Source organism: Pseudophryne corroboree, chromosome 6, assembly GCF_028390025.1.
Source record: "Pseudophryne corroboree isolate aPseCor3 chromosome 6, aPseCor3.hap2, whole genome shotgun sequence".
NCBI lineage: Eukaryota > Metazoa > Chordata > Amphibia > Anura > Myobatrachidae > Pseudophryne > Pseudophryne corroboree.
Window position 1 is genome coordinate 585,166,491 of NC_086449.1, and position 16,287 is coordinate 585,182,777.

A 16,287-nucleotide genomic window follows, 5' to 3' on the forward strand; every position below is an offset into this window, starting at 1 on the left:
GCGCACGCGCAAGAGACAGAGAGCGCACGCGCAAGAGACAGAGAGCGCACGCGCAAGAGACAGAGAGCGCACGCGCAAGAGACAGAGAGCGCACGCGCAAGAGACAGAGAGCGCACGCGCAAGAGACAGACAGCGCACGCGCAAGAGACAGACAGCGCACGCGCAAGAGACAGACAGCGCACGCGCAAGAGACAGACAGCGCACGCGCAAGAGACAGACAGCGCACGCGCAAGAGACAGACAGCGCACGCGCAAGAGACAGAGAGCGCACGCGCAAGAGACAGAGAGCGCACGCGCAAGAGACAGAGAGCGCACGCGCAAGAGACAGAGAGCGCACGCGCAAGAGACAGGAGACAGAGTAGCAAGAGCGTGCGCAAGACTGCGGGGGCTCTTATTGCCAGCCCTCCAATGGCTGCATTGAAGTAGCCCCAGGAGAGAGGTCCCAGCAGTCGGAGACCCGGGCGCCATCACCGAAGGATGGGAACGGGTCCCCCCGGCAGCTCCATCGGTGCAGGGAAACAGGGGCCAGCTGTCTTCCTGTTGTTGATCTCTCTAATACAGGCTGTTCGGAAAGTTACTGTGCACTTTTCATAAGGCAGTGAAAACAGTGGAGAAGTGAAGCAGTGAAGTTTCCCACGGCAACCAATCAGCATCGAGGTAACACTTCTAATTTGCATATTATAAAATTATACGGAACAGCTGATTAGAAGTTGTCCATGGCTACCACACTGCTTCACTTCTCTGCTGTTTTCACTGCTTTATGAAAAGACTCCAATATTTTGTTCAGAAAGTCACTGTGCACTTATGTATATGGAGAAGTTCAGAAACAAAATAAAAAGGATCCAAGCCTGTCTTGATGCGAACGGTGGTCATTTTCAATATTGTTCATAATTATCGTTCGTGTTTACATCAGTGATTAACATGTTTTCATTTGTGTTTACATAAAGATTTAACAATGGTAAATGAATCTCTCATCTGCGAGGTACACTGGTTTCCACAGGGAATAACATTGGGTGTAGAGTTGGATCTTGATCCGAGGCACCAACAGGCTAAAGCTTTGACTGTTCCCAGGATGCACTGCACTGCCTCCTCTATAGCCCCGCCTACAGGCACTGGAGCTCAGTTTCGTTGACCAGTCTAATGCAGTAGCAGGTAAGAGAGACAGTAGATGTTAGTCACATAGACCCACATTCTCACAACAAGAGAAGGGACTAGCGGCTAATACCATACAAACCCAAAGAAACTAAGTGCATCAGGGTGGGCGCCCTGTGGAAACCTGTGTACCTCGCAGAAAGAGATTTAACAATGGCAAGTCTTACCATAAATCTCCTTTTCCGCAGCAGGATACACTTGCATTCCACAGGGAGTAACATCGGGGATGTCCTAAAGCAGATCCTCATGGGAGGAGACGCACTGTAGTGGGCACAAGAACTCGGTGTCCAAAGGAAGCATCCTGGGAGGCGGAAGTATCAAAGGCATAGAACCTGATGAACGTGTTCACTGAGGACCACGTAGCCTTGCACAATTGTTCAGCGGAAGCGCTACGGCGGGCCAGCCAAGAAGGTCCAACAGACCGAGTAGAAAGGGCCTTGATAGCAGCAGGAGCTGGGAGTCCAGCCTGTGCATAAACTTGTGCAATCACCATTCTAATCCATCTGCCCAAGGTCTGCTTATTCGCAGGTCAGCCACGTTTGTGCGAACCAAAAAAGTACAAAAAGAGAATCTGAACTCCTGATAGAGGCAGTTCTTTCTACATATATACGGAGAGCCCGTACCACATCCAAAGACCGCTCTTTGGAGGACAAACCAGGAGAGGAACCACAATCTCTTGGTTAAGGTGGAAAGATGACACCACCTTAGGTAGATAACCAGGGCGAGTTCTAAGAACTGCCCGGTCACAGTGAAAAATCAGAAAGGGTGGACGACAGGACAAAGCGCCTAAGTCTGACACCCTCCTAGCAGAGGCAATAGCCAACAGAAAAATGATCTTTAGTGTAAGGCATTTAAGGTCCACATACTCAAGGAGGTTGAAATAGAGACTCTTGAAGGAGATTAAGAACAGACAGAAAGATCCCATGGACCCACAGGAGGGACATAGGGAGGCTGAAGCCATGGTATGCGCTGAGTGAATGTATAAACGTCAGGAATACATCATTTTTTTCACTGAAACCACACCGACAAGGCAGAAATGTGAACCTTGAGGGAGGCCAGGCGAAGTCCTAAATCCAGGACTTGTAAAAAAGCCAGCAGTCTGGAAGGACTAATCTTGTATGCATCGTAATTCTTAGCAGACACACCAGGTGAAGTAAGAGTTCCAGACCCTATAATAAATCCGTGCAGAAGCCGGTTTGCAGGCCTTCAACATAGTTTGAATAACTGCCTTAGAAAATCTTTTGGCCCTCAGGAGTGAAGCTTCAAGAGGCACAACATCAAAGCCAGTCTTGCCAGGTCCTGGTAAACACAAGGGTCTTGAATGAGGAGATCTGGGCGTTGAGGAAGTAGAAGAGGGCACTTGGCCACACTGGAGCGACTGGAAGCAGTACTCCTCCTTCTTGCTTGAACTTCCTTAGTACCCTGGGCAGGAGTGACACTGGAGGGAACGCGTATGGCGGCCGAAAGTTCCATGGAATTGCCAGTGCGTCTACGAACGCTGCTTGAGGATCCCTTGTCCTTGCTGCAAAGACCGAAACCTTGTGATTGTCCAGGCATCATCTGGTCTACGTCTGGTAGACCACACTTGTCCACAAGGAGTTGAAAGACTTCTGGATGAAGACTCCAATCCCCGGCGTGAACGTCCTGATGACTGAGGAAGTCCGCTTCCCAGATGAGGACTCCTGGAATGAACACTGTCGATATTGCTAGCAGATGGCGTTCCGCCCATCGAAGAATTTTTTACACTTCCATCATTGCCATGCGGCTTCGGGGGCCGCCCTTATTATTTATGTACGCCACCGTGGTGACGTTGTCCGATTGTACTAGAACAGGACTGTTCTGTACCAGAGGCAGTGCCAGTGTCAATGCATTGAACACAGCCCGCAATACCAGAATGTTTATCAGGAGAGATTCCTCCCTGGTCCACAGACTCTGTAGAGAGAGTGTTGTGCCAACACCATGCCCCAACCTCGCAAACTAGCGTCCGTTGTCAGGAGGACCCAGTTGGGGATCCAGAAGGGACGACCCCTGCTCAACTGTTGCTCATGTAGCCACCAACACAGTGACAGACGAACCTCCGCAGTCAAGGAGAACATTGGAGACCTGATCCGGTGAGGCAGGCCGTCCCACTTGTAAAGGATTAACCTCTGCAGAGGGTGGGAATGAAATTGAGTGTACTCTACCATGTCGAAAGACGACACCATGAGGCCTAGTACTTGCATCGCCGAGTGTATCGACACTGTCTGGCGAGAGAGGAAGCATCCGATTCTGTCCTGAAGTTACAGGACCTTTTCTGGAGACAACAAATGTTGGTTGTGCGTGTCCAGTAATCTCCCCAGGTGCATCATGCTCTGAGCAGGGACAGGTGAGGATTTCTTCCAGTTGATAAGCCACCCGTGGGCTTGTAGGAATTGGACCGTCCGTTCCAGATGACGAAGGAGGACCTCTGGGGAGTTCGCCAGGATCCTGATACCCTGACGGCAGAGAAGGGCCGTCATGGCCACCATGACCTTGGTGAAGATCCGAGGAGTCGTGATCAGTCCGAAAGGCAAGGCTTGGAACTGATAATGAAGGTTGCCAAAAGCAAACCATAGATATTGCGACATGGCAATAGGTATGTGTAGGAAAGCATCCTGTATATCCAGGGATACCATATAGTCCTTGGGTTCCAAAGCCAGTACAATAGAGCGCAGAGTTTCCATACGGAATTTGGACACCATCACAAATTTGTTCAAATATTTGAGGTTGAGTATAGACCAGGAAGATTCATTCGGCTTCAGAACTAGAAACAGTGTCGAATAGTATCCCCTACCTCTCCAGGAGGGATTGGACAACCAAATGTAGTTTGTGCTTTTAATGGATCCGAAGGGATAACCGTTGAGCAAAACTGGTGAGGGGGGATGTCTCTTGAAAGATTGCGTTCCCGTGAGAGAGCACTTCCTGCACCCAAGCGTCCAAAGTGGTCTTTAACCATACCTGAACAAACTGCAGAAGTCGGCCTCCCACCCTGGGGTCTCCCAGGGGGAGGCCCACCCGTCATGCAGCAGGCGTGTCCCGTATGAGAGCAGGCTGACGGGCAGCCCAAGAACATTTAGGTTTGGGCTTAGAGGACTGGGAAGTGTGAGCATGTCTCGGGTACGCCTGACCCTTTGCTTTACCTGGAGGTCGAAAGGAACGAAAAGTGGTACTCTTAGCCTTTCGAAACCAAAGGATTAGTACTTGGGAGAAACGCAGTCTTGGCCGACGCCAAGTCAGTCACAATCTTGTTCAGATCATCTCTAAATAGTATATCTCCCTTGAAAGGGAGTACTGCCAAGGTCTTCTTAGAGTCCAGGTCCACCGACCAGGACCGTAACCACAGATTCCAACGAGCCAGGACAGACGTGGTAGATGCCTTGGCCGCCATAACACCTGCATCAGAGGCAGCCTCCTGAATATAGTGGGAGGCTGTGGAAATATAGGACAGATAGGGCAGTGTCAGAAAAATTCAGGAGGTAGCTCTTCCTCAATTGCTTGAGCCCATGCTTCAATGCCTTTTGCAGCCCAAGAGCTGCCATAGTGGGTCTATGTACAGCACTGTAAGAGTGTAAAGAGACTTCAAGCAACCCTCCACACGCTTATCCGTCGGTTCCGTCAAAGAGGTGATGGTGGTGACAGGCAGAGTAGATGACACCACAAGGCGGGCTACATGTGAGTCCACTGGTGGAGGGGTTTCCCACTTGTTACTCAACTCTGCAGAGATAGAATAACGAGCTAGCATCTTTTTAGACAGGGAAAATGTATTTCCTGGAGAAGACCAGGATTCCTGACATATGTCAATTAAATGGTCAGAATGTGGTAAGATAAATGTAGTAACCTTCGGACGTTTGAACTTATCAGGTTTCTTAGACGTATCAGGAGGGTCAATTTCATCATCAATCTGAAGAATCAGCTTGATAGCCTACACTAGGTCAGGAACATCAACCTGTTTTATAGAATCGTCATCAGAAGCAGCGGTATCAGCATCTGATACATCAGTATATTTCCCATCCGAATCGGAAGAATCATCCGAAATAGTGGATTGTGAGGAAGAAATGGCCTGCTTAGATGATCCTTTGGCCCCAGTAGGGCGAGGGTTAGGTTTTTGTTTAACCAAGGACTGATTTAACTGGGTTGACAGAGTATCCGCCCATGGTGTATTAACTACATGGACAATATGTGGCTGTAATGGCACAGGAGGACCCACAGTGTCATAACTGTGGTTTTTTATGAACCCGGTGTTAGTGACATCTGTGCGGGCAACTGGACGACTATGTGAATATTAGGTTGGTCTATAGGAATCAGTGAGAAGGAGCAATCCCTGACCACGGATCGAACCCGGGCCTCGGCAGAGGAAGCCGTATCCTGACCACTGGATCACCAGAGACTTTGATAGCAGGATGATGAATGTATAGGTGAGACTGTACTGGATATAGTGTTACAGGAGTAGGTGCTTATGTACTCAAGGTTACGGACAAGATAGTAAGACGGACTGGTTACTGGTGAGACTGATAACCGGGCTGGTTACCAGTGAGACTGGGATGCAACTGTAATGCAGGCTGGTACCGGATATAACTGGAAACGCAACTGAAAGTAGAAAGATGACTGTGGCTGTAACTTTAGGACGAGGCTGAAGAACACTGCGGCTGTGACTTTAAGATGAGACGGTAGAATACTGCAGCTGTGCCTTTAAGTTGAGACTGTGGAATACTGCGACTTTAAGATGAAACTATGGAATACTGCAACTGTGCCTTTAAGATGAAACTTTAGAAATACTGGACATCAATGGTAACACAAATGTAATCCAAACTGCGTAGCAAAGGAACAGAGTTTTTACAGGAGCTGAAGTACAAAGGGTACCTTTAGGGAGCTCAGCTTCAAAGCTCACACAGCTGTGTGTGACACGAGGAACTGGCAGAGTTTCCAACTCCAGTCTTCAGACTTATACTTCCTGGTCCTTGGTGAGTAGTGTCAGGTGATTCAGAGAGTCTCAGGCTGGCACAGGATTGGACAGCTCTGGGTCAGGTGAACAGTCACTGTCATGTGAGTACTCTAGACTAGGCTGTGAAGAGTGAGGCCTAGCAGGCCGAGAGAACACTGAAGCCTGAACTTCTTGCAAACAGAGGATGCTGGCTTTTAGGCCTAAACTTCAGATTGCTGAATTCAGACTCACACAGAAGATCACCACAGGTGGAGCTCGTTAACTATTATCTTCCAGGCAGAGAACTCAGGAAACTCATGGTATTGGCAAGCTGTTTATCCCAGTGAGCAGAAAGATGCAGGATCCAGGATAGAGATGGCAGAGGTAAGTCACCAAATATGAAAACTACAGTCAGGATCGTGACAGTACCCCCCTCTTCAAGGGTGGACTCCTGACACCCATCTTGAATCTTAGAGGAACTTGATAAATTCATACAGAAGATTTTATGACCTTCGTTGATGCCTCTTCTTCTTACGGGAAAATTTGGTTTTGACCAGGGAGAGCGGAATCTCCTGTAAAGAAAAAACTTCCTTAGAAAACATGGGACCTCCCCTGAAAGGAGTAGCATCATGAACTGGATCAAAATTCAGAGTCTGAGTCCAAGTCTAATGTAAGATATGACTCTCCCTTACATACACAGTTTGCAGATGAGAAGGAAATGCACTGGAGTTTCAAATTCTCTGGGCTAGGAGAGACTCCTACATGACCAATTTTAATGGTCGGATTCTTACCGAAGAAGATACTTAGATTATCCCTGGAAGGACAGCACAAACTTCCTTCTGCATTCCCTTTAGCACATGATTCTTTTACAGAGTCAGATTCCAAAGGTTTAGGACTAAATTCTTTAACCACAGCATTACTAAAAGTCTGTAAATCATGGAACACAGGATCATTACCCTCAAAAAGCGTGTTGTCCCACTCCAAAGCGCTTCCTCTGAATGCCAGGAACAGATATCGAGTAACGTTGGAAGGAGTTACTGCACCCAAAGGATCCGACTTCATCAGAGAGAGAAATCGATTAACCAGAGCGGCATATTGCAATAAATCTCCATCAAAGTAAATAGGTGGCAAAACATCAGACGACAGCTTAGAGGCTGAAACCGATGATGCACTCTCAGAAGCTAGATTGGAGTTAGTTTGTGGAATGTCAGGCTGATGAGAAACTATCCCTTCTGAAGTAGTCTGGCTGAAATCCTCCAATAAGACCGAGAAATCACTTGAAATCTCCTTCTGGATGGAGATGCTAGTAATTCTCCCCGAAGCTGTACCACTTGCGTCTGCGACTGAGGTAAACGACTCTGGTGACTGGATTGAGGAAGTAACTTCGGTATCCTTCTCAGTGAAATTAGCCTGAAGTCCTGTATCCAAATCAGCAGATGGCTCATTAGGTTGCTCAGACAAGCTTAGGGACAAAGCTGAGAAAACTGTACTCAGATCGGTATCCAGCTCTGTAGCACGTTCAGACTTTAAGTGAGTAGCCTTAGGATTTTTCTTGACTTTAGCGGCTACAGCAGAATTATTCTGACATTGATGAGAAGAGGTATTAGATTTCACTGCAGAAGCAGTGAAATCAATGCTGGAAGACGAGGAAACAGAATCAGAGACAGACTGAAGTCTAATTTTAGAACTAGATGGTGGAATCCTTTACTGGGACTGACAAAAGTTCTTTACTCGAACCAATGCTTGGAATCGGTTCGAGTCCAGATGAGCTTGAACAGACAAACTGGAGAAATCTTTGGCTGGACGAGTAGGACCGGATTGGATCCAAGGATTCTTGATTTGGCTGGAACCAAAAGGAGGAGACTGACCAGGCTGGTCCTGGAGCATTGCTGGACTGGCTGGAACAGGGACAAACTGAACAGGCTGGACTTGTAGAATTGCTGCTGGACCGGCTGGAACTGGGACGGACTGACCAGACTGGACCTGGAATACTGATGGACCGGAGGAGACTGAACCGGACCAGATCAAGTCCAGATGAACTTGAACTGACTGAAACTGGAGAAAACTTGGGCTGGATGAGAAGGACTGGATTGGATCCGAGGATACTTGAATTGGCTGGAACCAAAGGAGCCTGACCAGGCTGGTCCTGGAGTATTGCTGTACCAGCTGGAACCGGGACGGGCTGACCAGGCTGGTCCTGGTTTATTGCTGGACCGGATGGAACCGGGACGGGCTGACCAGGCAGAGCCTGGAGTATTGCTGGACCGGCTGAAACCGGAGGAGACGGATACCGTCTGGAACTGGAGTAAGTAGAATCCAAGAGTTCAGATTGTCCATCCTGGACCTGAACCATGCTGGATGCCAACATGGTGATGCTCTCAGGAGACGGCAAACAGGAGTTCATAACTGCATCTGTAGCACAAAGATTACCATCTGGAAACTTGACTCTGGATACTTCCCTTGGGGCTGAAACTGTGGTGACCCCTCCTGGGGTTGACGAATCAGACACCTCTCTCAGGGTTGTTATTTCCAGCACCCCTCCTGGGGTTGACAGATCAGATACTCCTTTTTGAGTAGTAGACTCATATGCTGTCATGTGAGTACTCTAGACTAGGCTGTGAAGTGGAGTGAGACCTAGCAGGCTGAGAGAACACTGAAGCCTGAACTTCTTGCAAACAAACAGAGGATGCTGGCTTTTAGGCCTAAACTTCAGATTGCTGAATTCAGACTCACACAGAAGATCACCACAGGTGGAGCTCGTTAACTATTATCTTCCAGGCAAAGAACTCAGGACACTCATGGTATTGGCAAGCTGTTTATCCCAGGGAGCAGAAAGATGCAGGATCCAGGATAGAGATGGCAGAGGTAAGTCACCAAATATGAAAACTACAGTCAGGATCGTGACACACAGGGGGCGTAAGTCTTGTTACAAGTGTAGTCAGCAGCATATTTGAAAATGCAGGCCAAGGCGGATCAGCCACAGGTGCTGCGGGCTGACTAGGGGGTGCAGAGCACCCAGTACCTGAACCCTCAGCAGAAATCATTTCCTCAGGTAAATCTGTGGCGCCAGCACTGCATGATGCAGGAGCATCTGCGGATTTCCCGCCCTGTGTAGGAGACATTATTGGGAATGTAGCCTTAGGGCGTATCAGTACAATATAGCCAGACAAACACAATACCTGACAAAAAGAAACCCTAAGATATGTGACCGCAATCGTAGAGCACAAAAAGAGGATTTGAGTGGTATGAGGTGACTGAAACACAGTGAAAAATACAATACAGTATATCCTGTGGAATACTATATGGTATATGAGACCCTGATGCACTTAGCCCCCCAGGGCACAGAATATAGTGATAGCAATGTGTGAGATACACAATAGAATCCACACAGCAGCTATAGGCACACACAGTCACAGGTACAATGCAGAAATTACATATAAAAAAATAAAACTGCACTGGACTAGTAATACTACATATAGAAATGTATATTTAAAGATATAACAATGCACAGTAAACATTGGATGTATATCACAGAATACTTGTACTAACTATTCATATAGCAGTACACTTGTTCTTAACTAACGCTGTCTAAACGACATGTAGAATACTTAAGTGTCCTGTAAATGAACAGCGCTGATGAGACAGGCGGCTTTACAGAGGAACTTTGAAAAAAGAAAAAAGAAGACTCTTGTTGGGAAGCACTCATATACAGATAATGTTGTACGACTAAATGTCAAAAAATAACTAACTAAAATACAATATTTTATTAATTCTCATTAAAATTGATTATTGAGGAGTTCAATAGGCGCCAATATTTTGTTAAGTAGTGACATTGCGAAAATATAAAGAATAATATATAGATTACAAGGTGCCAATACCTGATTCAGGCCGAGATGGGTATATCTATGATTTTGTTTATACTCCAACTGTAGGACAGCCTGTGATAATAAATTGCTCATTTGTTGTAAATATGACCGTCATTTGTAAACTGCTATATATCCCAAATGGGAATTTTGATCCTAGCAGATGGTTGAATCATAGGTCATGACCGAGACGTAAGACAATGCTCTATATTAGTGACAGATGGGTGGCAAATATTTGCAGTACCAGGGTGTTCCTTGGTAGTCTCCTATCCAAGTACTTAACCCGGCCCTCCACTGCTTGGCTTCCAAGATCAGATGAGATTGGGCATCTCCAGCGGGGTATGACCGCAGACCTTATGCTCACCCTTGTCACGCTGTGTCCAAAATTGGGCACAGATAAGAGCCAATTACCGTTATTATATGAGCCACAGGTGTCAAACACAGCTGATTTGATGTGGAAATCAAAAGATTTTTTATCACGGATGATAAAGTATACTAAAGGATTAAATACCCATCTAAGTTTTCAGGGCTTAAGTAGTCGCAGTGCAAGTAGGAAAAAACCTATATGTTACACAGTTATCACATGTATGTAAATCAGACATTAAATCATAGTATTATTATAACTGTGCAGAAGAAGGGAACCTCCAAATTTGGTCTCCAAAACCATAATAGACATGTGAGATTACACTATAAATTGTGAAAATCAAATAACATGAGCAATGAAACCTTCAGCTCCCAAAAACCAATCAAGGATTATTATCAAGTAATAATAAGTTGACACAGAATGTATTCCATATGATACATGCAAATCATGAGTCGATACCGAGATAAATATGGATTTCTGCAGTGTAAAGGAAAAGAGAGAAGGCGTTTTTATTTTAAATAGGGTCCAAAGTTTAGCAGATGTGTCCACATCCGCTTTTTTGATAGAAATATAGACCCCAAGATGATTGTACTTATTCCTTTGCTGGTGATAATTGGCTGTCACTTAATCATAATAGTCTGTGTACCATATGGGTAGGATTTTAATAAATACCTGTCCGTGCAGTGGAAATGCACTGGTACATAAGTAATATATATATCCAAACCTGGTGTGCAATCTTATAGTTTAAATCCTACTTGTATGATGAGGGAGATCCTGATATATGGAAGGTGCCGGCCGCGTCTGCCCACGTTGGGCCTGCTGCCGTGCTCTGGCCGCACTGTGCTTCCTGTTGATCTGGTTCCCTTGGCGACGGACTTTGCCGAGAGCGGCTCGTTGCGGTCACTGACGCCCTGTGACCAAGCTTTTTGCAAAACGTACGTCAGGAGACAACATCCTCACGGTCACGTGGTGCGCACACGTGACCGCAACGAGCCGCTCTCGGCAAAGTCCGTCGCCAAGGGAACCAGATCAACAGGAAGCACAGTGCGGCCGGAGCACGGCAGCAGGCCCAACGTGGGCAGACGCGGGCAGACGCGGCCGGCACCTTCCATATATCAGGATCTCCCTCATCATACAAGTAGGATTTAAACTATAAGATTGCACACCAGGTTTGGATATATATATATTACTTATGTACCAGTGCATTTCCACTGCACGGACAGGTATTTATTAAAATCCTACCCATATGGTACACAGACTATTATGATTAAGTGACAGCCAATTATCACCAGCAAAGGAATAAGTACAATCATCTTGGGGTCTATATTTCTATCAAAAAAGCGGATGTGGACACATCTGCTAAACTTTGGACCCTATTTAAAATAAAAACGCCTTCTCTCTTTTCCTTTACACTGCAGAAATCCATATTTATCTCGGTATCAACTCATGATTTGCACGTATCATATGGAATACATTCTGTGTCAACTTATTATTACTTGATAATAATCCTTGATTGGTTTTTGGGAGCTGAAGGTTTCATTGCTCATGTTATTTGATTTTCACAATTTATAGTGTAATCTCACATGTCTATTATGGTTTTGGAGACCAAATTTGGAGGTTCCCTTCTTCTGCACAGTTATAATAATACTATGATTTAATGTCTGATTTACATACATGTGATAACTGTGTAACATATAGGTTTTTTCCTACTTGCACTGCGACTACTTAAGCCCTGAAAACTTAGATGGGTATTTAATCCTTTAGTATACTTTATCATCCGTGATAAAAAATCTTTTGATTTCCACATCAAATCAGCTGTGTTTGACACCTGTGGCTCATATAATAACGGTAAATCGGCTCTTATCTGTGCCCAATTTTGGACACAGCGTGACAAGGGTGAGCATAAGGTCTGCGGTCATACCCCGCTGGAGATGCCCAATCTCATCTGATCTTGGAAGCCAAGCAGTGGAGGGCCGGGTTAAGTACTTGGATAGGAGACTACCAAGGAACACCTTGGTACTGCAAATATTTGCCACCCATCTGTCACTAATATAGAGCATTGTCTTACGTCTCGGTCATGACCTATGATTCAACCATCTGCTAGGATCAAAATTTCCATTTGGGATATATAGCAGTTTACAAATGACGGTCATATTTACAACAAATGAGCAATTTATTATCACAGGCTGTCCTACAGTTGGAGTATAAACAAAATCATAGATATACCCATCTCGGCCTGAATCAGGTATTGGCACCTTGTAATCTATATATTATTCTTTATATTTTCGCAATGTCACTACTTAACAAAATATTGGCGCCTATTGAACTCCTCAATAATCAATTTTAATGAGAATTAATAAAATATTGTATTTTAGTTAGTTATTTTTTGACATTTAGTCGTACAACATTATCTGTATATGAGTGCTTCCCAACAAGAGTCTTCTTTTTTCTTTTTTCAAAGTTCACATTGCGATTAACTGACTCGGGGGAGCACCACTGATGGGTAGTCTTTTGATACAAAAAAATAAGGAATGTGTTACCTTACGTATCTGCTCCCCAAAATAAGGATTTGAACCTTAAATTTTATTATCAGTTTATACAGATAACTATCATTACACATATACACCAACTATACCAGTGCGGTTTCCAATTTCTTTGTTTCTCAATTGGCTTTACAGAGGAGACAGTGCCCAACAGTCCCAGAATCAGCGAAGCTCTGTGAAATGGCGCCCAAACGCTGACAGGGAGTGAGGGAGAGAGATGCAGCTCCAGGGCGGGAACTCCTGCAGTAGATTGCGCCTAGAGCCGGGGGGGGGGGAGGGGCTACCGGTCAGCGCCTTATCCCTTCTGCTGGACTTCACCACCAGATACTATGAAGCCTATAATAAACGGATTTTAGTAAATCCGACCTGTGCTCTCTGTCCTGCTGGATATAGTGGGGTCCCTGTACGGTGATGTGTGCCTGATGAACGGAGCGCCTCTGCTGCACGTACCCAGCAACAAGGCCACGGGAGTATGCAGCGCCGCTAGGGGAGGTGATGGAGCCGTAGCACAGAATGTCAGCATGAAATACACAGCATCTAGTGCCTGTGCTGCAGCCCTTGAAGTCTTCTTTATTCTTAAAAAGCTCTTATTAGGGCTGCCTAGCGCAGCCCCACCTGTTAGCTGCCAACTTACAAACTGAGCTCCAATGCCTGGAGGCGGGGCTAAAGAGGAGGCGTTGCAGTGCATCCTGGGAACAGTCAAAGCTTTAACCTGTTGGTGCCTCGGATCAAGATCCAACTCTACACCACAATGTTATTCCCTGTGGAATACCGGTGTACCCCGCTGCAGAAAATAAAAAAACAATAAAAATACATAAATAAATAGAGAAACTCTGGAGCTCTCCAGAGTGTGTCCGGCTCTGAGGGCACTTTTTTTCTGAACTGGGCAGGGGGCATATAGGGGAGGAGCCAGTCACACACTTGTTAAGAAATTAAACTGCACCCATCTCGTGGACCCCATCTATACCCCAATGTAATCACCTATCCCAGCGTCCCCTATGGATGTCCGGGAAACAAAATAGAACTAAGCATAGCGTGTGCTGACCATACTTAGGAAATCTCACTTTCATAAGATCAGTTTGTGTAGCAATCAAGTTGGCTGGGTATCACAACATAAGATTTTTGTTTTGTTACATACCTCCAGACACATGAAAATATTGGGACGGGTGGATCTGAGTGCATTTAGCATCAGCGGGTGATTAGTTAAGACCTGATGGGATCGCTGTCATTTTTCTACAATTACTAAACACTTGCTACAATATACCCCAGATCAGAGAAATTTAGTTCTCCAGGAGTAAAATGAAGGCAAGGGTTTTTCCAGGGAAGAGACTACTACCTTATGGTTATACAGCAATACTGTTGCCAATAGATGCTACTTAGCATGAGAGGCAAATTCCAATTTGGCCTTGCTTCTGAGACTGATAGAAGTGACCAATTTTATTATAGAACTAGGAGTAATCTTTTCAATAATTAAATATCATGCCTCTTCTGGAGATATATTTTTTTTTCCAACTTTAAATAACCCCTATGCTAAATGAACCTTTTACCCAGAATAGTGATTTCAGGGGAAGGTACTGCCACAATTTGCTGTATTTACCAGAGCTCAGCTCTCACATCCATCTAACCAAAGTCGGCTTTGCTCAGCTGTCTGTAGTGACAAATTGATATGCGGGCATGAGTCTCTGAAACCCCTGACCTGTGTCACAGCTGACTGGCAAGGACTCCGCTACATGTATATATGCGGCTTCTGGAAGTCTGCTAAACAGAGCAAATGAGGGGAACAGGATCTCAGGACCACTAGCAATGCAGCATTTAAATACACAGAGAGAAACTGAAAACTTAATTGGTTGTGAGATATGAATAAAAGTAGATATCCAGTTACGGTGTGATTAGTGGTACAGTATACAGTTGTTTTCTCTGAACACCCATGTAGCTTTACAAATGTGCTTCACACAGGCTGAATTAACTATGTACCTCACAAGTAGATATGTTAAAAAACTTAACAGATGCTTTATTTCTATTTCAAGGGAATAAAAAAATATTTAGCAAACCACTTTATCGTCATGAATTGCGCACCTTTACACAACACCTGCCTGTTAGGCAATATATGGACTGTATGTACTTGGGGGACACCAACCCATAACTAACTGCAATCCAGCCACAGGCCCCACACCCAGCACTGACAGCCAGAAGAAGGGAGTGCAATAGCAAATTTAACTGTACATAATTTCCAGTAGAATAAAAGCCCTATTTCCCCCTGTCAAATTTCAAAAGAACATTATTAAAAATGTACCATATGACCAGTATATGTATAGAACTTATTTTAAGCAGATACATCTATAGCAATTAGAAACAAACGAACATGGAAAATGCACTACACAGCAAATAATGCTTTGAGCTCTAAATGACAAGTACGGTAACTATATAAATCTTCATGGTGTTTAAAAACAAAACAAAACAAAACAAAACAAAAAAAAGACAGCGTGGTTGCACCAGGTTACCGGTAGCATCAGGTGATAGCAGGCACATTACAGGCGCACAATGAGGACAGTATAAAGCGCCTGGGAAGGACTATAGGACATTGGCAATAGACAGTACATACTGTACACCTACTGTATGCGGGTCATCAACCCTGTGCAAGAATTAATTAGCAGCATGCAGTCTAGTGATCAGTGAGCAGCTGCTGTCACTACGGGGGCTCGGGGTTAGGGACTGTGCAGCAGAGAGAAGCATTGGGTGACAGTAGCAACCTGTGACACGCCAGACGTTGCGGAACTACAAATCCCGGCACGCACTGCCAGAAGTACATCTAAGAAATATAAGAGGAAGGAGCAGCTATCCCATGGGGGGAACTGGATGGGCACACCGCGGGGGGGCAGCTGCAGGCATGACACTCACCTACACACCAATTATGCTCTGGTACCCGGATGTGAATTCAGAAGAACAACTGACTGGAAAAATGCGGGACAGCAGCCAGTGACATCACTGACAGGCGCAAACTCATCCACCGCCAGTATAACCGGCACACGCACTGTGGCAGCACGCCCTCTTTCTCTGCCTAATCCCGCACGGCGGCAGCGCCTTCCTTAGCGCGCGCTTTCAGTCTCCCGCACAGCTCGCGCATGGCATAGTACACGCGAGGAGGGCGCGGTCACGCGCTGGCCAATGCGATGGAATCACCCAAGTGAGTCACAAACGAAGAGGTGTGTGCTTGGGTGCCTGAGCCTTTCTCTCCAAAAAAAATTAACTAAACAGGCAGTAATAAGGAATTATCTTTATAGAAGTGGGCAGATTGGGATGGAACACCAGCCTTGGAAATGCATACCCTCCAACTGTACCTTTTTAGTAGGTACAGTACCTTTTTTTTATGGTCTGTACTGATTTGTGACTCTCCAAACTTCCATTGAAAGTATAGGAAAAGGAGCGA

General features: G+C 45.6%; 1 protein-coding gene and 2 pseudogenes across 5 annotated transcripts in view; 1 reads left to right on the forward strand and 2 right to left on the reverse strand.

The window, feature by feature from the left end:
• The window catches only part of UIMC1 (ubiquitin interaction motif containing 1), a 482,965-nt gene extending 466,937 nt beyond the window's left edge, over positions 1 to 16,028 (reverse strand). The window contains exon 1 of one of the 5 annotated variants that reach the window (XM_063927938.1): positions 15,759 to 16,028. Coding sequence is in view for 4 of the 5 variants with exons in the window: in XM_063927937.1 (XP_063784007.1) it covers position 15,474 (1 nt within the window). In the remaining variant the exon portion in view is untranslated. Of the gene's footprint in view, positions 1 to 15,473; positions 15,645 to 15,758 lie in introns of those variants that run through there. The other 4 variants (XM_063927937.1, XM_063927936.1, XM_063927941.1 and 1 more) reach the window with 4 other exon arrangements.
• LOC134936973 (5S ribosomal RNA) lies at positions 10,186 to 10,306 on the reverse strand (annotated as a pseudogene).
• Positions 12,225 to 12,345, forward strand: LOC134937029 (5S ribosomal RNA; annotated as a pseudogene).
• Positions 16,029 to 16,287: the final 259 nt, after the last annotated feature.